General features: G+C 44.4%; 2 protein-coding genes across 4 annotated transcripts; one reads left to right on the top strand and one right to left on the bottom strand.

The window, feature by feature from the left end:
- Positions 1–1985: 1985 nt before the first annotated feature.
- On the bottom strand, positions 1986–6992 carry Mrpl30 (mitochondrial ribosomal protein L30). The gene is made up of 4 exons (XM_032900965.1): positions 6882–6992; positions 5471–5551; positions 2479–2625; positions 1986–2258 (listed from the first exon to the last, which is right to left on the bottom strand). Exons 1-4 carry the CDS (start codon positions 6930–6932, stop codon positions 2055–2057), a joined length of 483 nt encoding a protein of 160 aa, XP_032756856.1. The 5' UTR covers positions 6933–6992; the 3' UTR covers positions 1986–2054.
- A 6296-nt stretch (positions 6993–13288) lies between these two features.
- Positions 13289–23998, top strand: Mitd1 (microtubule interacting and trafficking domain containing 1). 3 transcript variants are annotated; one of them, XM_032900963.1, is made up of 7 exons: positions 13290–13529; positions 17979–18080; positions 20247–20383; positions 21171–21221; positions 21901–22016; positions 23325–23385; positions 23531–23998. In XM_032900963.1, exons 1-7 carry the CDS (start codon positions 13379–13381, stop codon positions 23624–23626), a joined length of 714 nt encoding a protein of 237 aa, XP_032756854.1. In that variant the 5' UTR covers positions 13290–13378; the 3' UTR covers positions 23627–23998. The 3 variants fall into 3 exon arrangements, with proteins under 3 accessions (XP_032756855.1, XP_032756854.1, XP_032756853.1); XM_032900962.1 differs by having other exon boundaries at positions 13291–13529; positions 21171–21257; XM_032900964.1 differs by lacking the exon at positions 23531–23998 and having other exon boundaries at positions 13289–13529; positions 21171–21257; positions 23238–23330.
- Positions 23999–24329: the final 331 nt, after the last annotated feature.

The following is a 24329-nucleotide window of genomic DNA, read 5'->3' as shown; positions in this document are numbered from 1 at the left end:
TCCCCTGAATTTTCTTCTTTTCCAATTTTTCTCAACTCCTGTCTCATGCTTACTAGGAACACATGAATAATCTAATGTGTGCTTATTATTTTTTTATGAATGAGGCAATTTATTAACCCAGCATCCTTTGTTCTAATGCTTCTTGTTGACAGCTGCCACCTGTCCGGCGATCCTATCCAGATCTCTCTGTCCCTGAGGTGTTAGCTTGCGGCCCCCATCTTGGTCCTTTTCCACCATTTTCAGTCCCTCCAGGGCTTGGAGGACCTGGCGGGCCACACTCTTAGAGCCTCTGCTGAAGTGGTTGGGCCTAACACCGTTTCTCTGCTGTCCTCCGTAGATCTTGGTCATGGAACCACCCCCAGCTACTGCTCACTCAATTCCCTCGGTCCTGTAAAATGGTAACACTGGAGACTTGTGAGATACCAGCCCGAGTTAGAAGGGTAAACCTTCTACCTGAAATGCCCATGCGAAGAACACAAAATCAGTTGATAGAAATACAAGTTGCACACCTAAATTGGACACATGTACCTACATTATTTTATTGCCCATCTATGAAACCTCTAGCTACTTGCGGCTTCTCCAGACCACGTGGGGCAGCTCCATCTTTTTCTTCTGGTCCCATCTTGTCTCTCCATCCTCCATCTGTCTCTCCCTTCTTCCTCCTTCCATCTCAGAAACTTTTAGCTCCACCCCCTCCTTTTATGGACATCAAGTCTCTCTCTGACCCCTCCTGTGTCTCCCCTCTTGAATCAATAGCCTTTATGTTACACAGATATATACAGGGAAATAAAGGCGTGCGTGTGTTTACGTATGACCTGCTGAGTCTGTTTGGTGCTGCTTCTGAGTTTATGACTTTAGGGCTGAGCACTTTGTATTGGGTAACCCACTAGGGGCTGCTGAGGGGAGAAGTCTGTCACAGTAGTCGTCAGTTGCTGCAGCTGTCTAGGGGAGGGACACCTGCGCACCCCTGGGATCTCCCCCTTCCCATTAGCCTGTCTACTGGTGCTATTGTTTAGGTGCTGCGCGGACAGCGAGACACTGCTGAGGTATTATGGATGTGGCTTCTCTAGTACCTCTGGGACAACATCTCACAGCAGCTTCTCGGTCTTCCTGCTCTTATTGTCTTTCTGCCCCACTTCCAAGAGGTTCTGTGACCCTCATGAGCAGTTGTGCTGTGGGTGCACTGCCTGGGGCTGAACTCCCACAGTGGGCTGACCACCTCACTGCAGGGACTCATGCCTGGTACTAGAAATCTAACCAAGTACTGACGGCTAGTGAGGTCTTATGGGCCCCAGGGGACTTTCTGCAACCATACTACTAGATCTCTATAATTTCTAACTCCATTCCAGCACGTATCCCTACCATAGCTAAGTGTAGCTCTCACTCAAAATCAAAGATACTCCCTTTGCAGCAAAGGGATCATTACATGAAGCCAAAACTGGTCTCTTGGGTTTTGTTTGAGAGAGGGTCTCACTACATAGTCTTGGCTGGCTTAGAACTCAATATGTAGACCATGGCCTTGAATTCATAAGGTATCCACTTGCCTCTACCTCTGGACTGCCAGGATTAAGGCGGGCACACCACACCAATCTTACCTATGACCTCTTCCGCCACTGACATAAAAACTGTGTGGCATCCCCTATCATGTATGACATGATACATAGGGGATCCTACAGGAGGCCCTCAGGAGATATGCTGCCCTTGCTTGGACTCCTCAGAGCTTAGAACCAAGATAAACCTCCTTGCCCAATAAGCTACCAAGCTTTCGACTGACTAGTACATAGCCTCTCGCATCTATAGAATTCAGTGAGGAAGCAGTTAAAGAAGACAATAGTTTCTCCAAGGAGACAATGACAACTGTTAGTGTTAGGGGCCTAATGGGAGCTATTAAATGTTGATCTTGCCCTCTGAGGAGTAAAATTCTTAGGGGAGAAAGGGAGAGTACTGAACCAAGTGATAACATCAGGACTTCATCAGCGGAAGTGACTGGATTAACACACTTTAATGAGAACGGTTTCCTCAGGAAGTCCATCTGTGCCTGAATCTGTGCGGCCTCAGGACTTTGCTTCCTGCTCCACAGGCTTCAGATGCCACTGCACCACCAACTCCCCAGTGCTCTTGAGGCACGTGCTGGACATGGTCTCTTCTGTGGGAAGTCCCTGTGGCAGCTTCAGGGGCTGGATGCGTATCAAGTGTTTAACCACTTTTAGCTTTGCATTCACTGACGGGATGTTCTTGTGGATCTGAGGGCTGTGTGCCTAGGACAAGGGGAGCAAGGTCACAGATCAACGTAAAAGGCAGTGGTACCATTTCCGGAAAACATCACATTGAAGGATCATCCTCTGTATACTAACTTATAAAAAGGTCACACTACATGACACATTTAAACATAAGCGATAGCAAATGCACACAGTGTGGGTTTTAAAGTATAAGCCTGCAGTCGATGAGACTCTGAGAGCGACCAGGATCGCTGTGTACCTTCTGCAGTCCCAGCATCTTGATCGTATCTTTCTCCCAGTATGGACGCCTCTTTGTGCTTCTTATTCTTGTAACAATGTGCAGTTTATGGGGGTTTTGGGGGTCTCCACCGTATTTTTCATGATCTTCAGGTCTAGGCTGAAATACCTAGGAAAGGAGAATCATGATGGGTAACTCCCCCAACTTACAGTCTTTATATATTGCCTATGCCTTAAAAAATGGACAAAATTGTACAAACGTTCATGATGGTCCCACCCCTAATTTTTCTGTCCTCCTCAACCTCAGCTTGAACAGTTCAGAAGAGTCTGAGAATTAAAGCTTTAGTTTCAGGTTTTCAGAGCGGGACACTCAACCAGCACAGTTACTATAACCAATCTCCCCAGAGCCGAAACTCAGTTCTGCAATTGAGGTTAAGTGGTGAATTGTGCCCTCTATATTTTATCGCTTTGGTGACGTTGGAGAGACAGCTCAGCAGCCAGGAGCAATGGCTGCTTTTGTAGTGGACCTGGGCTCAGTTCCTAGCACTGCACGGTGCTCACAGTCATCCATACTTGAGTTCCCAGGATCTGCCACCATCTTTGACCTCCTTGGGCACCAGGCGCTCACATGATACACATACATACAGGCAGCCAAAGCACACATACACATAAAATAAAAACTTATATATTTGAAAATAAAATAAAAATACAGTAGGGGAGGAAACCTGTACAAAAACATTCCCATCCCACAAAATGACCTCTGCAGCAGCTCGACAAGGCTAAATGGTCTTTACTGTTTAAGTGTACTACCAATACCTCCCCAACACACCACAACCAACAGTCATCCCACGTACACAGCACTTGAACAGCCTCATTACTGCCCCAAGCCGGCAGCAAGCAGGTGAGCACATAAGTAAACTACGTGAGCCCGCATCACAGACAGTCGTCATGAAAAGATTTATAAGAACCTCATGTACAGACTGTACGACTCTAACTATGTGAGATTCTGGGACAGGTAAAGCCAGAAAGTGGGTAAAAAGGATCACGGTTGCTAGGGTCAGACGTTGTGGGAGGTGGGACACAGTGACGTGTAGGGCAGTGCACAGTCCTGTGTGACACTGCAGTAGTAAATACATGACCTTATGCATTTGCCAAAACCCACAGTGTAATATGCAGCATGCAGACGGACCCCAGTGCACACGGCCTGCAGTAATGTCCATGTTGTTTCCCCTATGTGAGCAGTCGCTTTGTATCAATGCAAGATGGGAAACTGTTGGAAAGAGGAGGCCTCCTTGCTTTCTGATCATTTACTTCAGTATCATTAAACTGTTTTACTAAAGAAAGTTCAATTACCTTAAAAGCAAGTGAAGCCCAAACAAGATGAAAACTACAACGACAAACCAAGGGAGAACTTCATCTGTGTGGTTGATGCAGGAAGTGAGAACGGAGTCACACAGGGACAACTCACTGTCTTCTCAGGACGATGGTAAGAAAGACCACAGTATGTAAAGGGAGAACACGGGCAGAATACACAGGACAGGAAGTAGTAAGAGCCCATTTCCACGAAACCAGTGGGGCCAGGAGCAGAGGTCAGCATCTACAGTGCTTCCCAGTCTGCACTATACTATCTATATGCACTTCCCAGTCTGCACTATACTATCTATATGCACTTCCCAGTCTGCACTATACTATCTATATGCACTTCCTGCACTATACTATCTATATGTCTGCACTATACTATCTATATGCACTTCTGAGTCTGCACTATACTATCTATATGCACTTCCCAGTCTGCACTATACTATCTATATGCACTTCCCAGTCTGCACTATACTATCTATATGCACTTCCCAGTCTGCACTATATCTATCTATATGCACTTCCCCAGTCTGCACTATACTATCTATATGCACTATACTATCTATATGCACTTCCCAGTCTGCACTATATCTATCTATATGCACTTCCTAGTCTGCACTATACTATCTATATGCACTTCCCAGTCTGCACTATACTATCTATATGCACTTCCCAGTCTGCACTATACTATCTATATGCACTTCCCAGTCTGCACTATATCTATCTATATGTACTTCCCAGTCTGCACTATACTATCTATGTGCACTTCCCAGTCTGCACTATACTATCTATGTGCACTTCCCAGTCTGCACTATACTATCTATATGTACTTCCCAGTCTGCACTATATCTATCTATATTCACTTCCCAGTCTGCACTATACTATCTATATGCACTTCCCAATCTGCAATATAACTATCTATATGCACTTCCCAGTCTGCACTATACTATCTATATGCACTTCCCAGTCTGCACTATATCTATCTATATGTACTTCCCAGTCTGCACTATATCTATCATATGTCTGCACTATACTATCTATATGCACTTCCCAGTCTGCACTATATCTATCTATATGCACTTCCCAGTCTGCACTATACTATCTATATGCACTTCCCAGTCTGCACTATATCTATCTATATGCACTTCCCAGTCTGCACTATATCTATCTATATGCACTTCCCAGTCTGCACTATACTATCTATGTGCACTTCCCAGTCTGCACTATACTATCTATATGCACTTCCCAGTCTGCACTATATCTATCTATATGCACTTCCCAGTCTGCACTATACTATCTATATGCACTTCCCAGTCTGCAGTGTATCTTCTCCACTATACCTATCTATATACACATACAACTTAAGAAAAACTCGCACTAGCAGGCTATGAGCTGGCCCTAGCATAGAGTGTTTGCTGCCGTGCCTGGTGTCTATGCCCTGAGCTCCACTCCCCAGGAGTCCCATGACAGTAAGAGAGAACTGATTACAGAATTGTCTTCCAGGCCTCCACACACAAAACCAGGGCAAGGGCACACACAGATGCACAAAGAAACACAGACACAATTGCAACACACAGTGTAATAAATTTGCAAATAACTTATGATTTTATAAAATTGGTATCTAAAAATATTCTTTAAAAAGAATCAGGTCTTACTTTATCTGGAATTCTTGATCTGGTAAATTTGTGACGAATCCACTCTGTACCAATGAGAGATTCTGCACCTTTCTTCACAGTCTGAAAGAAAAGCCATTTGTTATTTAGAACTCTGTGTAGTATTAAAGTCTGTATCCACCAGCCTTTAGGTGACGTGTCTGATCTAACATAGTCTACAATCGCTAACGTTTAACTCGGCTCCCTCACTGAATGGACACATTTCATTGAAGCACTAATGAACAGCAAAGCCAAACCACATGCACTTAGACTTCCAGTCTGGAGTTGGCAACCTCCTTCAAGTTTGGGGCAGGCTTACAGGGTAAGACACTGTCTTAAAACCAACACCACACAAGGCACAGTGAGTGTCCCTCGTCCTAACAGCACCACCAGACCCACCTCTCACCCCTTAACTTTATTGCCCAATCCTCCTCTACTCTTGCAGTTGGACACAGGGATTCACTGCAGTCTTTCTCTTTCAGTCTCCCCTAACTACAGAGCTGACAGCAACAACTAGAGGGTAAGTCTAGATGGGGTGAGAAAGAGAAACCTGGTCCCACGTATGCCAGAAATGCTAAGCTTCTAATCCAGCTTCCTTTGCTTACAACACTAAGATGTGAGACACACACCCTCCCAGAGGATCAGTTTCCAAAGTACCAAAAGGAGACTATACAGAATTCATGAGCCAAATGGAAGGAGCTGACATTTCCATCCCTACAGCCAGGAGGAGTTCTGTATTGAGATCCTGTGTATGCTGGGGTCTGTACGCACCCAGTCTGGTCAATATGCATACATTAGTCATCCCAATGTACTCCATAAACACTAGGAGATGCTGACACATTTCTTCTCTTCAGGAGACTGCTTATCTTCTACTTTTTCTATGTTTGTCTGACTGTGATTAAAAATGCATTCTTTTCATAATTGAAGGCTTTCCCCTAAAACTGTGACATTAAAACAAACCAAGGGGAAGCAGCAGTAGTCTTTTCATTGGCTTGACCTACAGGAAAAGGTGTGTGGGGTGGAAATCTTTAGGGGAAGCACATAAAGCAGAAACAAGCAGGGGCCAGGTACAGCTCGGCTACACTGTGTGCTCAGTGCCCACAGGGCTCCGCGCTCTCACACACAAACGCAGCAGACCTAAACCAACTAACTTACATCAGAAGGACTACCTTGCTTTTGCATTTTATAATCAACAAGAGAGGACAACATCAAAAGACAAACTCTTCGGCTGAGGACGAAGTTTGGTTGGCACAGTTCTTGCTAGCACGCATAAAGCTGAGTTTAGATCCCAGCACTGCATGAAACTGGGCACTTGGGAAGTGGAGGCAGGCAGAAGTTCAAGGTTCTCTTCAGCCATACAGTGAGTTTGAGGTCAGTCCTCGCTATGAGAAATCCACAGAAAGTTAAAGCTTACCTGTAGTCTGCCTGGAGGCCTCTGAAATACTGAGCGCAGAACCCCAGCCATAGGTGTGGGAATTATTCTCTTCAGAGGCTGGGGAGTAGGAAAAACACTGTTGGTCAAATACATTACAGGTGGGCACATTTTCCCCTTCTGTATCAGTAAAACCACAGGTAGTCATTATATATTAAATAATCCTGTTTTCATCTAGTGAGATTAGTGTCTACGTTCATTCCCCAAAACTGGGAAATGGGGTTTTCTATCACCTGAAAAATATAAAGAATATTTGATCATTTTTCTTTGTCAGAGAAATCATAGAAAATGCAAAACTAGACAGGACTGAAGAAATTCCACCTCTTAGAATCAGAACCAAGTGCCCTCTTATTTTACATATGAGGAAAATGACTTCCAGAAAGCAATCACTTTCCCAAGGTATGTAGCCATTAAGAGAGTATGTATAGGCAGGCATTGGTGACATATGACTCTGACCCTACACTTGGGAAGCCTGGGGCAGAAAGACTGACTCCCAGTCCATCTTGGATTGCACAGCAAGGACTTGCATCAAACAAACAAAACAGGGGGTGGAGGTAGAGGTGGGGGGAAAGTACACGCACTCTAACCCAATTCTCCTAGCTAGCAGTCTAGTGTATTTCCCTAGATTATTAATTTTTCTGTTACAAAAAAAGATGAGAGTTTGGGGCTGAAAATATGGTTCAGCTGCTAAGGCCCTTTTGTGTAAGCATGAAGACTTGAGTTCAAATTGCCAGTACCTAGGTTTGGTGGCCTGTGTCTCTAGCCCCAAAGCTAGAGAGAATTATAGGGACAATTTTAGAATTTTGGCTCCTTTAAAAACACAAATATAAGAATGTGCTTTAGTTTTAACCACCGGTGTAGGGATGTGGACTGCTCTGGACTGTCTGCAGCAGCTGACCATGATTTGCCTCCTGCTCTAGCAGAAGCATGGTTTTGCTAGCTGCAGATAGTTTCTGCGATTGTGTGATGTTTGGAATTCTGGGAACTTTTCAGAGGGCATATAAATGCTAGAGCCCCGATAGATGGGGGTTTGGTTGTGGTTTGTTAGTAACCACGGTCAAAGAAGAAACAAAAGGAAAGAAATTAGATTCAGGAGTTAATTTCTCTCTCCCCTCTATCCTTGTTTTTCTCCTATCTAGTGTCAGGGAGAGGATAAAAGGTGGGAAACAGAAGAACCCACAAAGTAGCAAAGGCCAGCTACAGGGCAGGGACCCGCAGATCCAGCCAGCTCACCCAAACTGGAAAGCTCTAGGTTGTGAGACTTGTCTCAAAAATAAGAGGGAGAATGCCTAGGAAAGACATCTCTGGCCTCCACATACATAAGCACACACATGCACACACACTTCTATGCACAATGTGCACACACACGCACACACAAACAGGTCATTTTTTTTGCCTATTAGTATTTTAAAAATGATTTCTTCTGCTCTCAAAAAGCTGTATTTATTCAAATAGGCATGAAACAGGGGTAGCCTAAAGCACACCAAGAGCAGACAGATGAGGTTCATGAACTGTTATGCATACCTTGGGTAGACTCTTGGGTGAACCATTTTTTCTTCTCAAGAAAATAGTACCTGTTTTACAAGTAAGCAATTCTATACAACATCAGAAATACTAGCTCTATGCCCCCAGATAGGGTAAGTGTCAGATTCCGGCTCACAATGTCGACAACCCTTTTTTGTGATGTCCATGAAGTAACAGAAGAATCATGCAAGATGCTACCTGAGAAGAGCTGCCCAGCGGCTACATTTATCAAATGCTACTTCATGACATTTCTTCCAAGTTAAGTTTCATCTGTGAGCCCAACTCCTTCAGTGTGGCTTGCTAACCTCTCAGTCAGGTTCCAACATAGTCCCCGTAACTAGCCTTCTGCCTTCCCCTCCATCTCTTGCTTGCTTTCTTTTCCACTGCCTGTCACAGTAGAAAGTCATCTCATTAAATTACACCTCTCTGCTTAAAACCTTCCAAAAGGCCAGATTACTGCTGAAGGGGAAAGTTAATTTCAAGAAAAGGAAAGAAGACTAGTTTAATCCTAGTAGAATGTCTTAGAGCTGGACCATGTGTCTAGCTAGTCACAAACACTGATGTATATAGATATAATTATAGATATGTTTGTGGCACAGCCACACTGGAAACAGCGAGAGTCGTGAGGCCAGCAGAGCTGTCTCACATGGCTCCAGCAGCGCTGAGCCGAATGCTGTGATAGCTGTCCTTCTGTCTCTCACTTTAGGTTTTGGTCTCTGCAAGCTGCATTCTTGGGGACTTTCTGCATTATGATCCATTGCATGTCTTTTCCTGAGAAAATTATGTCCGAGTCTTTTTAGGAAAGTCCTAAACTCACTGTCCCTTCTGCTTTCAGGGAGATAACTTTATCTGGCCCTGTTTGGAAGTCTTCCTTATGCCCTGGAGACAGTGGTAAGCACAGATGAGCACTAAGCTAGGAATCTCTAACTGAGGCTGTGACTCCAGGGATCTTTCTGGGGGATCCACTGCTAAGCAAATTCATACCAGGAATCTTCTTGGGGTATCCACCCCTAAGCAAACTCATACAGTGTAGCTGGAGCAGGGTAAACTCATGAGATACGTGACAAATTCCAACTGGCCAGGAGAATTGGTAACAGACTCAAGACCTCTTTTTACAATACACTTAGAGCTCTCTGAAAACCTAAAGACAGGGGTTTGTACAGGGCAAACCTCTGGAGGATTATAACTCAGTAAATAAGATGGATTGACTAAATAACTTTTCCTACTTTATCGCGTAGGTGGGGAAAGGATATAGTAAAAGGCGGGTGTTCGGTGTTAGTATCTGATATTCATAAAAACACCGCTTCAGGTAGTTTCTGTTTGTGTGGGGTGCTTTAAACTCCAACCACTGCCCCACCTAAAGTCAGGCTGCCATATAGTAAATGCATTTGCTTTGGCAGAGGCATTCTTTAGAGTCTTTGAATTGAAATTGTAGGGTTGATAATAAAAATAACATCTGTTCAGTTTGTACATTTTAATCCTGCCTCAATTTGTAACCCCAGACATGCAATGAAAAATCAGATACACGTTCAAGACAAAATGATATAATCTGTACTTCTTAGATATTAATCTGTCTGTGAAACCTGTATAAATAAAGAAGTCACCTGATTGCTGGTCAGTCAGAGCTGCGAGATTCCTGACTACCGAGTCTGATTTGATCCTCCCTTTTGGACACCTCATCTCCTCTGAGGAACCTGGACAACCACTGGAGCCGGCATGTATGTAGACATGGGCTCACTCTGTTTGTTGAGAGGACCCAAAACAATTACATCAATAGCCACAAACACACCCTGTGCTCAGATCATGATTTTAATAGCATTCTCTTCAAAGGAGCCATTTGGGCTGCTTCAAGAGACAGCTGAAAGTCTGCTGCAACCTGCAGAATCAGAAATGCAAACCCAAGGGAGTGTATTAAAAGGACACAGACATAACTGAAAGAACTCCCAACAGTCAAACGGGAGTGACAGTATTTAAACAAATACACAACAAAGTATCAGTTTATAACTGGAACTGAAACAATCATGGATCAGTCCACACTTAACATGAATAAATGAACTGCCCCCAGGAGTGCTGCTCGGAAAAGCAGGGATCACTGTTAAGGGAAACAAATGGACACGCAACACTACCTTCCCCAGGAGATCAGGGATGCATAACACCGATGGTGATCACAACATCGATAGCATCTATACCTGACACCAGGACTTGGAATGAGATGACTGCTACCACTTAAGAGAAAACCCACCCTAATGGAGGGTCACTGTGTGTGCTGCTAATTCTGTCAACTCTCCATAAGCCCTGCTTGAGTTCCTGTCCTAACTTCCTTCAGTGATGGACTAAGATGTGCATGAGAGATGTGTCTCTTAAATAAACCCCTTCTTCCCCAACTTGCTTTTTTGGTCATTGTAGTAATAGTAACCCTAACTAAGAGACTGTGGAAAAACACTTCATTAGTACATTTTCAAATATCTCACTTCTCTGAACTGCCAAGGTCATAGAAACCAGAGAAACTAGCCAAGAAGAACCCAAGAGCTACAATCGTTATGCACAACATACACTGCATTGGTGTCTGTTGGATCCTGGAATATAAAAGTACATACAGACACCACGCAAAGCTAAAGGAATCTGAGTACAGCAAATGAAGTCAATAGGGTACTGAGCTGCAGCTGCACTGAGCACCCTGCACTGAGCACCCTCACTAATATCTGATGTCAAAGGGGGAAACTGAGCAAGGGAGGTACAGGACCCTAAGCTTCACACTTCTCTTGAAATCTAAAGTTGGCTAAAACTAAAGTTCATTCATTTAAAAAGTTAATTAATTAAAGGCGGAACTAGGAATGTTTCAGAGGTAGAACGTTTACCTGGCATGCATGAGTCCCTGGGTTCAATACCCAGTGCCATCCTCAGCGTCTCTCCAATTAACCAAGGTGGAGATCAAAGTCCTTAACCCTCACATGCCAATCCTTTTCATAGTGCTGCCGACCTCCTCCGCCCCGTATTCCCCCACATCTCCTACTGCTTTCCTGCTTCCTCACAGAGTAGCTGGCTCTCTCTCCATTATGACCTGGAGCTAGCCAAACCGGAGGTCTTCTTCCCTATGACTGGCTGAAATGACCCTGACGTGGCTTTTTCAATATCTGGCTCAAACTTTCTCTTGTCAACAAGGTCTACCTGGATCACGCTGTCTCAGTCCCGAATGAGGACTACCTCCACCAAACAGTTCCACATTTCCAGTCACACTACAGCTAGCAGTACTTCACTCCCTTGCCTTACTTGAAGACTCCTGTTCTACTGTAATTTGCTAGTTGACCATTTATCGGCTGTCTCCGCTCTAAATACAGGACAGGGTCAGAAGACAAGGCCCTTTTATATTTTGTTTTGGATCTATTCAAGTCAAAGACGTGTCTCTCAGAGCAGCTTCTGCACTCAGGGTTCTCTGCTGAAGTTTAACTTTCAGATATAAGCAGGCAGCACCATCAAAGCTGCTTTTGGTTGTCGTTGTTTGTTTTGTTCTGTTTCGGTGGGGGGAAGGTGGGTGCTGGGGATTGAGCCTAGAGCCTTGCACAGAGAACATAACTGCTCTGAGCTGTAGCTCGATTCAAAAACTTACGTTTCAATAAAGCAGAAATTACTCCTATCACATGTGCAACCTTTGAACCTTGAAGCAATTATACTGCCTTCTTCTGTCTGTCGCAAATACCAGAAAGAAATGGGGCTAGGGAGATGGCTCAGCAGTTAAAAGGACTGGCTGCTCTTCCAGAGGACCCGCATTTGATTCCCAGTGACCACACGGAGGCTTACAAACGTTTCTGACTCTAGTTCCAGGAGATCTGACAGATCTGGCCTCCGTAGACACTGCACACACATGGTGTAGATATGACTAGAAAACACCCATCCACGTAAAAACAAACTGAAAAATACCATTCATCACATGAAATATATAACCTATTTCTATCCTCTAATATGTTAATATATGTGTATTCACAGAAAAACTGAACGTTGCCAAAACCATTTTTCCTCTCCCTCAACTCCAGCGTTTTGCTGGAGTTTTGTTGTTGTTTTGCTTTTTACAATGACTATGCATGTAAACGGCTCTTTACCCCAAACTACAACACCAGCTCATAAGTGGTTCTTTAATTTCGTTCTCTTTCTAAATAGACAAGGTATATATCTATAACGAGGAATGGACATTAAAACACAGAATTTCCCGTGCAATCAACTGAGTTCTCTGAAATCAATAAATGTCTCTCTCTCTCTCTTCCTCGAATTCCCAGGGCGTAAAGGTAGTAAGCAGCCGTCATAACGGCCTCTTAGCCACAAAAAAACAGCAGCTTGAACAGGTGACAAAGTAGCCTGCAAAATCACTGTCTTTAATCAACAGCGATTCCCAAAACTCAGCATTCTAAGTCGTAACAATTTAAAATTAAGCGAGTTTTGACTTCTTAAAAAAAAATGAATTTCAATGACGCTTGGATGGCTCGGACCTAGATCTACACGAGTGAGACTCTCAGAGACACATGCAACGCAATAACCCTCGAATAAAGTGACAACCCGGCTGCTTTCAGAAGCTCAAGAAATGGATCTCCGGGACCTCCAACTTGGAACAGAAAGGAAGTCAGTCCGGAACTGCAGAGAGAATCCGTGTGAAACCAAGCAACACCTCCAGCTCCCGCAGCCGCACTCACCAGCGACCGCTGTGTCCACTCCGAATGCCCCCCGCAGCCGGAAGGAGAGGAACGGAAGCAGACGGACCAGTGCGACACTCAAACCGCGCCGCTGCCGTAACAGTGCATACGATTCTTTGGTTCCGCGAAAGGTTTTCTTTTTTTTTGTTCCGGTCCATTCACAAAGCGCCATAGAAGACGGCGCAGGCGCAGTGGCGTCACGTGTGCGCTTCCTTGTAGCACAGTGTGTCAGCCCTGGGAATTTGCTGGGAGAGCCTGGGAGTTGTCGCAGTGATGGCTAAATCCAGCTTGGGACAGGATTCCGACAGCACTGCCGCGGTGGCGGTGCTAAAGCGGGCAGTGGAGCTGGATGCAGAGTCCCGGTACCAGCAGGCTCTGGTGTGTTACCAGGAGGGGATTGATATGCTCTTGCAGGTTCTGAAAGGTGAGCGAGTTTCGGTTTCCGCTCTATCTGGGACTGAGCGAAACTTAGGAAAACGAAACTTCCTAACTACCAGGAAGCATTCAAATCCAGGAGGTATATTCTGATATTGTGCAGGATAACGGTGGTGGTGGCCTTTGCAATAGACTAATGTTATCAGGAAGGAGCGTAAGTCACTATTCAGAAACGTAAGAGGCATAACCAAATGTAAACTTGATAGGTCTTGCGTTTGAATGAATTTCATTCTTCGCTGTTGTCAGTTTGTGACTTGATTTTCTCCTCCCGCTGTCTCTCCTTCCTGCCTTCATCCCAATTATTATCCATAGAGTTTCAGTAGGGTGGAAGTTTGTTTACAGTGCACCTTACTAATGACTACACCACTGAATAAATGGTCTCTCCCTCCCCATCAATGATTATATATACTCATTCTCAAGATGGGGGCGCATTCCACGGCCATTTATTCTGTGTGCAGCAACCAGTGGTCAGTCTCTGCAGTCACTATTCAGTACTGGTGGAGGAGGCTTCTCTGACCCTACAGACAACAGCACTGCTCTCTGGGCATAAACATGAGGTAGAGGGCAGTTTGACAGGTACATCATGTTGATTTAATAAAACTACAGCAGTAGCATCCCCCTAGGACCTAGGACTGCCCCAGTCATGATTTTTAGTCAGGTTTATTACAGTACCAGATGTGATCCCCTCCTGTCAGGCAGACTTCACATCCAATCCGAATGCAGTTAGGTACCACATTTACCACGATTCCACAAATGGGCTCATCTTGTCCGGCTGGTTGGTTTTAACAAAGTGTGTGGCACTTCTCCCCCAGCAGCCTCTGTAGCACCTTCCAGCACCGTGGAACTATCCAACAAGTAGGACGCTTTCAACTTTCAACCCAGTTCTCTCTCTGACCTGTGACCAAGGTGTGCATTATCTCCAGCAATAGGGCCTTTTTTTTTTTTAAGATTTATTTTATTTATATGAGTACACTGTAGCTGTCTTCAGACACACCAGAAGAGGGCATCGGGTCTCATTACAGGTGGTTGTAAGTCACCATGTGGTTGCTGGGAATTGAACTCAGGACCTCTGGAAGAGCAGCCAGTGCTCTTAACCACTGAACCATCTCTCCAGCCCCAGCAATAGGGCCTTATGAACTAGTTTTGGTGGACATTCAAAAGCAGGGGCAAGCCTGTATTATTTTGGAGGACCTCACAGGTAGCCCACTCCCAGAATTGGAATTTATGTATTTATTTTTAATTTAAATGTGTGTGTGTGTGTGTGTGTGTGTGTGTGTGTGTGTGTGTGTATAAGTCATGTTTCTGGGAGCAGCTTAATCTATCTACAGAGAATACCTCCACTTAAAATTTAATCTTTCTTTACTAGCTTACTGTTCTAGTTGGGGTTACTGTTGCTGTGATGAAACACCATGACCAAAAGCAATCTGGGGAGGAAAGGATTTATTTGGCTTACATTTCCACATTGTAGTCCATCACTGAAGGAAGTCAGGACAGGAATTCAAACATGGCAGGAACCTGGAGGCAGGAGCTAATGCAGAGGCCATGGAGGGATGCTGCTTACTGGATTGCTCCTCATAACTGGCTTAGCTTGCTTTCTTATAGAACTCAAGACTACCAGCCCAGGGATGGCACCACCCACAATGAACTGGACCCTTCTCCATCAATCAGTAATAAAGAAAATGGTCTATAAGCTTGCCAGAGGCCACACACACACACACACACACACACACACACACACACACACACACACAGGGTTTCTCTGTGTAGCCCTAGCTATCCAAACTCTCTCTGTAGACCAGGGAAACCTCGAACTCAGAAATCTGTCTCCTAAGTGCTGGGATTAAAAGACATGCGCCTAATGCCCAGCAATGCGTTTTCTTAATTGAGGTCCCCTCCTCTTAGATGACTTTGGCTTATGTCAGTTGGCATTAAACTCAGCAGCACACTTACCAAATATCAGTAGTGTCAGTGTTGGCTAGTTCTCCCCTCCCCAGGCATGGTGGCTAGTTTTATGTCAACTTGACCCAAGCTAGATTTATCTGAAAGGCAGGAACTTCAATGGAGAAAATGCCCCCATAAGATCTGTGATTAGCGATGAAATGCCACAGTGTGTATCTCTGGAGGTGAGAGGACAAGTTGGCAAAGTCATTTCTCATTGCCATTTGTGTCCCAGGGATGGAATTCAGGATTTCAGAGTTAGTGGCAAGCACCTTTACCTGCTGTCTTAGTAAGGGTTTTACTACTGTGAACAGGCACCGTGACCAAGGCAACTCTTACAAGGACATCAGTTAATTGGGGCTGGCTTACAGGTTCAGAGGTTCAGTCCATTATCATCAAGGCAGGAGCATGGCAGCATCCAGGCAGGCATGGTGCAGGAGGAGCTGAGAGTTCTACATTTTCATCTGAAGGCTGCTAGCAGAATAATGACTTCCAGGCAGCTAGGATGAGGGTCTTATAGCCCACACTCACAGTGACACACCCACTCCAACAAGGCAACACCTTCTAATAGTGCCTCTCCCTGGGCCAAGCATATACAAACCATCACACCTGCCATACCATCTTGCTGGCCCCTGTATTGTGCTTCTATAACTGGCAATATAGGGGAACTGCATCAGTCTCTTGCAGGGGCAGGCACCTCAGTGACCCCCCACCTCCACTTAGAGGCTCTATGTTTCTTAATGTTGTCACACAGGACTCAGCCTCCTGTTCATGAACCTTAGGCAGGGTTGGGGGGGGACTTAAACCATGTTTAGGAGAAGAGAGAAAATGTCTATTTGTTCAGAGGAAATACAGAAAGGATGAAGCCAGAAACAAATGAGAATGATTTTACCTAAAGTGTTGTGGGTGAGAAAGGGGTAGGAAGGAGGAGGAAAGTAAAGGGAGAATCAAGAATGACTGACAGCATTCTGAACTCCTCAGTTGAAGAGCATAAGGAGGAGGGAGATAGAGCTCTGGAGGATATAGCTCAGTTGGCTGAAAGTTTATGTAGCCTGCACAGAGCCCTTGGTCTCACTCAGGACCTTATAAAATTGGGCATGGTGGTGGACACCTATAATCCCAGCACTTGGGAGATCAGAGGTTCAAGGATATTCTTGACTACTTGTTTAATTTGAAGCCACACCTGGCTACATGAGATCTGGTCTTAAGGGGTGGGGGGTGGGGACAGGAAGGACTAAAAAGGTAACTCCAGTAGCATGCAAGCATCATATGCTGGCTGGTAAACCTTTTTCTTGCACAAGTATGGGGTAGGAATCCTGCAACTTACTTCTGTGTACCCTACCCTTAAGTGAAGAAAATGTTTCTAAGTAGTCAAGTAAGTTACGAGGAAGGAAAGTAGGACGGCTGGAATGAACTTTACTGGGTCAAAGTTGTCAGCATAACTCATGCTTTAAAGTACACATGCAGTCCGATAGAGACAGAAATACTTTATAAAACGTGCATGTTAGCAAACCTACATGAACTTCTAGCTGGTTGGCGGAGAGAGCCTAGAAGCCATGGTAGGATTGTCCCTTCTATAAAACTATTCTTTTATAAAAAGACACGGGCTTTCTGAAAAATGGTTGGTTTACAAGGATGGGACAAGGAACACATGTCGAATCAACACAAATGAGTTTAAAACAAGTCACATCAAAAGTAAGAGAATGCTAGGCCTGCTGGCACAGTCTGTAATCCCAGGACCGTGGAGGCTGAGGTGGGAAGATGACAAGTTTGAGACCAGCACAGGATAAGCAGTTCCAGTCCAGCCTGGGATACATAGGGTGATCCTCAACTACCTCACAAAACCCAAGAGTGAGAGAATTGAAAAGGAATCAGACCGTGCTGAAGGAAGTACGATGAAGACCAATACCCACACATGAGCAGATGCTAAAGGGTACAAGGTACTCTCCTACAGATAGGGATGACTAGAGAAATCTAAACTGACTCCTGTTATAGTCAGTGAAAACACACACACACACACACACACACATCAACATGATGTTTAAAAAATGAAATTAAAAACTAATTAGGAAAGTCAAAGGAAGAAGGGAACGGGATGTGGTTTGGGGTTGGGTCAGGGTAAGCTTTATTGATAATGTATTGTGAAAAATCACTTACTGTTTTGTGTGGGTTGGTTTTGTTGTTTTGTTCTTTGTTTTGTTTTTTTTGGTAGCTAGGAAAATGATAAGCTTTAACTGTAATGCAGAGGCCTCAAAGAAAAGCTGGTAATCGAGAAAATGGTATCTTAATTATTTAGACTTCCCAACGTGTGGCTAATCAGGACGAGGTGAGCAGTGTTGAAGCCGTACTCCTAACCTAGCTGTTTTGTGCCCTCCAGCACTCTGAATCTGAGCACATTGCAAGGGTGGGGACTTTGTGGGAAACCTGACAGATTGCTGGACTAAATAGAGAAGCTGTTCTTGAACTTGAGGAAATCCTTGTTCTTTTTTCCAATTCATAGGCACCAAAGAGTCCAGTAAAAGAAGTACTCTCAGAACAAAAATCTCTGGCTACATGGATAGAGCAGAAAATATAAAGAAATACTTAGATCAAGAAAAAGAAGGTAAAAGGCTCAGTTTTGCAACATAACTTGGGGTTGGGCTTAGAGTTGGGGGTGGGGCTTGAGGCCCTGGGTTCAAAGATCTTGCCTATTGGAGCTCGATGTTGTTTGGGCCACTTGTACCTGGTAGCTTCGTGGATTTGTGCTGTTTCTCTATTCCTCATACAGAAATTGTTCTTAACAGTTTCTGGTTTTCATTTTGGAACTTGGGGATTCAGTCATCCTTTGAACATCTGAGGAAAACTTGACCATTTTAAAGGTACCTGTAGATCGCTATGAAGTGTATGTGTGGACCCCAATTTAAGAACATTGCAGAAGAGCTCTGAATGTGGATCCTAGAGCTGTATTTCCTTTTATGAAAAATGAAAATCGTTAGAATAGCTAAGGAAACATGTGTAACTCTGCTGTCCTGGGTTGGGTGCTTTTTTCTTTCTTTCATTTTACAGTCTCATAAGAACTTCATTCAGTTCGCAGAGTGTAAACCACTAAAAGTCTGCTTGAAACACTTTGTAGCATGCTTCTCATGTGCAATGCCCTGGATTCAATCCCCAGCACCAAAGGCAAGCAGACAAACAAGCAAGGAAACAAAAAACCTTAAAACCAAACCAAACAAACAAACAAACAGATAAGTAGGTAATTAAATAAATAAAAGGCAGTGTGATATATACCTGTAGACCCAGCACTTGGGAGGTAGAGGAAAAACGATTAGGAATTCAAGGTCACCCTCAGCTACGTAAGATGTAGCCAGCCTGGGCTACATTTCTTACAGTGCTAGGGCCTGCTTCTGATTTCCGTGGTGCTGTTTATGTTTAAGGCCCACATTAGTCACAAGAGTTCGAGATCTGAGGTGGCCAGTCTGGAAGGAAGGCGGATACAACTGGATTCGTCCTGTTCTGCCCACTGTGGCAGTGTCTGAGCCACACCTTGGTACAGTCAGTCCTTGTATTAGTTAGGGTTCCATTGCTGTGCACAGACACCATGATCAAGAGAACTCCTATAGGACAACATTTAACTGGGGCTGGCCTACAGGTTCAGAGGTTCAGAGGTTCAGTCCATTATCATCAAGGTGGGAGCATGGCAGACAGGGATGGTGCAGGAGAAGCTGAGGGTTCTACATCTTCATCCGAAGGAAGCCAGGAATAAACCGGGCATCCTTAGTCAGCTAGGAAGAAGGTCTCAAAGTTCACACCCACAGTGGAACACCCACTCCAACTATGTCACACACACTCCCAACAGGGCTACAACTACCCCAACAAGGCCACACCCATTCCAGCAGGGCCACACCTCCTAATAGTGCCACACCGTGGACCAAGCATATACAAACGTTCACATTTTTGGCTTGGTTTTTGAGGCAGGGTTTCTCTGTGTAGTCTTGGCTATCCTAGAACTCACTCTGTAGACCAAACTGGCTTCGAACTCACAAAGATCGATCACCTGCCTCTGCCTCCTGAGTACTGAGGCTAAAGGCGTGCACCACTACTGCCTGGCTCAGTCAGTCCTCTCTTGGAAGCTTTTTCAAGTAACCTCTTGTGGGCTGGGGAGAAGGCCCAGCACAGCACTGGCTGCTCTTGCAGAGGACCCCCCCGCCCCAACCACCCCTGGGTTCAGTGTCCAGTACCCACATGGCAGCTCACAGCCATTTTAACTCTGATTCTGGGGAATCTAAGGCTGTGTTCTGACTTAGACTGACACTGCGTATATGTGGTGCAAATATATACATGCAGGCAAGACATCTATATGCATAAGATAAATTCTTTTTTAATTTAAATTTAAAGAAAAAATTTTAAGTTTAAAAAAATGGATGGTCCCCTTTGCTTAGCCTCTGTGAAGGCAGGAATCTCCTTGGGAATAGTATTTTGTCTTCTTTCCTTATGTGTATGAAACATATTGCAGTTTTCAGCCTAGATTAGGCATGTGATAGCTTCTATGTCAATAAGTTTGAAAGATTGTAACTTATCCTGATTACTCACTGTGTGAAACATAACTGCGTATAAAGAAAGTGCTCACAGGCACTGGTGAGGTGGTCCAGTGGGTAGAACCACCCGCCAACAAATGTAAAGACCTAAGTTCAACCCCCGGGGGACCCACGTGTGTGCCCCACAGGAAAGACTGAAGGTGTAACTTTTTAAAGTGGTCACTGGTCACATTGTCGTAGCTTGTGTCTTGTAGATGGAAAATATCACAAGCAAATTAAAATAGAAGAGAATGCCACTGGTTTCAGTTACGAGTCACTTTTCAGAGAATATCTACAGGAGACAGTTACAGAAGTTTGGATAGAAGACCCCTACATTAGACAGACTCATCAGGTAAGTAGTTTACTAAAACATAATGGAATGTAACTTTAAATGCACAGTCAGCTGCCTATGTTTATGGGTTACCTCCCCATGGATTCAGTGGAGGGTCAGAGATACAGGTAAAAATTCCATCCGTACTGAACAGGCACAAACGAGACAAGACAGTGGTAGCGCATGGTGTCTCCACTGTATGATACAGAGTCTAGAGGCCGTTTAAAGGGCCCAGGAATTGGTGTGTGGAGTCTGGCCTGATACCACATCACTTAAAATAAGGGATGGAACCATCTGTGGATATCTTAGTATCTGGCTGGGGAAGGGTGTCCTAGAGTCAGTTCTTTTAAATAGTTTTATTAGACACTGGTGTTTCCTTTCGGATGCAGTACTTATAAAGCAGTGTTTTATTTTGCTCCCTGTGCACAATGCCCAGTAATTGACTGTAGCAGCTTAAATTTAAAACTTCCGTGTAACTTGCTGTATTTGGGTTCTTTGTATCTTTCCTTGTGGAACTTTGCGCCACCTTTATTTGAGTCGACTTAACCCACCCCTTCGGTGGTGGGACCCGAGGACGCACCACCAGATGGAGGAGCTCTCTCACCAGGGAGGCCCCCAGGCGTTCCTCCAGGTGTACCACGGGCTCTGGTACAGTGACGGGACTGTAGGCTTTCTCCAGTTCTTTCCGCCGGCGCTCAGATCCTTCCTTCTTCGCAGGCTGGTGCTGACCCAGCCAGCTGATGACTGTAGAGTCAGTTCTTGCTGGAAAACTGGGGAGCTAGTACTAATCCATCCCAATGCCTTTCAGCTCTATAACTTCCTTCGGTTCTGTGAGATGCTGATTAAGAAGCCATGTAAAGTAAGGACTATTCACCTTCTCACCTCTGGGGATGAAGTAGGTATCTGAAAAGCCTCATTCTTTCTGAACTTACTGCGTCAGTTACAGGTTACCTGGCCGGGCCCTTCGTGCCAAGAATAGACTGTCTTAAGAAAAAGGCTGTTGATTTGAGAGCGTTGACCTCATATTCCATCATTCTGTTGAACTCTATGAATTTGAGTTTATCAGTGTGGTCTCAGTGACCCTGCAGTCTGCGCCAGTGACTGTTCTGTCCTTTACTCCATGGGCCTGGCATTAGACTGTCGCTGGGTCTTTCTTGATTTTGACTAGAGTAGAAGTGTACCTGAAGAATTAGACTTTCCAGGGTTAGTCTAAGGAGTAGGCAGCCCCACACGGATAACCGAGCATTGTCACTAAGGTACATTTAAGAAACTGAGCATGGTGCCACATGCCTGTGCTCCTAGCAACAGGGAGGCAGAGGGAGGAGGCAGTTGTGTGATATTCACAATTGTTTAATTGCTTGTATAAAAACAATATAAAAAGAAAAGAATTACTCATCTGTCGGTTGCTTCTTTGAGGCAGCAGTGTTGAAATCGATATAAATCTTTTCAGTTTAATCTCTCTGTGGTATTGTATAGCTTGTGGATAATGTAACTTACTAATAACAGAGGCAGTAAATTATGCTTCATATTATCAATAGGGTTTTGGAAACACACAGCAAAGTAGTGGCCTGGAAGAAGTAAAGCAGTCCCTCAGGAGTCACGGAGTGGTTTTGGAAATAAACTATTCTTCATCTATCCATGACCGAGAAATTAGGTTAGTGTGTAATGTTTTACTTTTTCATATACTTTAAAAATTCTAATGTAATATAATCATATATGTATTGTTAAATATACAAACTGCAAATCAAGCTCAAATTTAGTAATTGCACATTGGACAAAAAACAAAAACAAAAAAACCCCTTGACTTACCTCTTAAAAGAGTGAGTTCATTCTTAGTCAAGTAATATTTACAGGTTCTGTGTCATGTGGGAAAGAGCTCTTCTTTGCAGACCATAGCCACTATAGGAGCCAACTATAGAAGATAGTAAATTACTGTTTACCCAGTGTGGCTTTGGTGGTATGTTCTAGCAGTGTGCTGTCAATCAGGAAATGTAGACACAGCTTCTTAGTGATCCTTCCTTCCCTTTAGCCTAGTAGATTTCACATGATACAGAAAAGAGACCCTGTTTCTAATAAGAAGTAAATCAGAAGCTAAAGTGGATGGCAGTGTCGCTATTGTTGAAACAGAGGTCAGTGGACTACCCTTGGGATCCCAGTTCCCATCTCTTTTCTGCATAGTGGCACTGTGTTAGTCAGGGTTCTCTATAGGGACAGAACACACACACACACACACACACAAAGAGGATTTGTTAGAATGACTTACAGGTTGTGGTCCAGTTAGTCCAACAGTGACTGTTTACCAAGAACCCAGAGTTGTTCAGCCCATGAAGCTGGAAGCCTCAGCTGGTCTTCGTTATACACTGGAATCCTGGAGAAGTAGGCTCTAGTGCTAGTGACAGAGTGGTGAGAGCAAGCAGGAAAACAGAGCAGGCTTCCGTCTTCCATGTCATGAGCTTTATATAGGCTGCCAGCAGAAGGCACAGCCCAGATTAAAGGCAGATCTTCCCATCTCAAAATATGGTGATTAGAAGTGGGTCTCCGCACATCAAATTGTTTAATTAAAGAAAAAAAATCCCTTACTGGTGTGCACGGCCATTTGAGCATTAGTTAATTCTAGATGTTATCAAGTTGAAAGCCAGAATAGCTATCACAGGCACTGTTGAAACATCACCACACTCTTCCTGAAAGGGCCTTGCAAACCGCTTGTTAGTGGAGAAGAGCTTGGGTAAGCTGGAATTCAAAAGTGGCTTTCCCTTTACTGGTCCTTCCTCCCCTAACCGGGTTAGCTGATGGTTTTCAGTGCTCCTTTTGTTTTTCTTACACGCAGCTCTGGACCAACCCCAGTCTGATTCCACTCATGCTTTTCTTGGTTTAGGGGGAGATCTTGTTGATTCTTAACCAACTTTAAAAACCTGCCTGACTCAGATGACTCGAATATAATACTGTACACTGATTTCAATAGGTTCAACAATGGATGGATGATTAAAATCGGAAGGGGCCTTGATTACTTTAAGAAACCACAGGTAGGCTATGGCTTTATGACTCCGTGTGAGCACTGTTTGTTTTCATACTTGTTCTCATGGGCTCCTGGGCTCTCGGCCTCCACGTAACATCATGCGTGTCTTTCCGTGTGAGTTGCTTTTAACATTGCCCTTCTTTTCTTTATAGGGCCGTTTTTCTCTCGGATACTGTGATTTAGACCTGAGGCCGTGTCATGAAACAACGGTGGACATTTTTCACAACAAGCACACGAAAAAAATATGATGCCATAATGACCGAAATCCACGTTTCTGCCGTAGGTGGCCTCAGCCCATTTTCTGTTGCTAGAACTGAACAGCGCACACTGGAGAGTGGGTAAAGGACGGAGGCTTGGTCTTCAGTATCTGGGAGGACCTTCCTTCTGCATCCCACAGGGCTTAATGCAAAAAAGACAGAGGAGGCTTGTGAGGCAGAGCCTGACACCTCAGAGGTTTCCCCTCTCAACACTGCTGAACTAGGGACCATGATTCTAACCCATGAACTCCTGGGGGGCACAAACCATAGCAAGCAGATATTGGGCCTGCTTTTTTTTTTATTTACTCCGAACATATTTTTATAATGTATGAATTTAACAATAAATGTTTACATTTCTACTGATTTCTGGGTCCACTCATCTGTGAACACACTGTTCATCAGATTTACAGTGTTTCCTCTGAAGTCACGGAGTTAACGGAAAGATTTTACCAGCCTCCGTCTGACTGTCGGAGAGTAGCTCACCAAGTGTGGCACAGCTGTTATGAGGGAAACCGGATGGATGATCGTTGCTCCTAGGAATTCAGTGTTCCTAAATGAAAATCATGGCTCACAGTGCTTGTGAGAGACTGAGGGCCTAATCATGAGAAAAAAAATGTACGTGTGGCTGAAGTTGTAGCTCGGAATACCGCTCTTAACTGCTGAGCCATCTCTCCGGCCATGGCAGTTTTTTTTC

Source organism: Rattus rattus, chromosome 4 (genome assembly GCF_011064425.1).
Source record: "Rattus rattus isolate New Zealand chromosome 4, Rrattus_CSIRO_v1, whole genome shotgun sequence".
In the NCBI taxonomy this organism is placed as follows: domain Eukaryota; kingdom Metazoa; phylum Chordata; class Mammalia; order Rodentia; family Muridae; genus Rattus; species Rattus rattus.
Note: the sequence above shows the minus strand (reverse complement) of the source record. Positions and strands in the feature narration are given on the sequence as shown.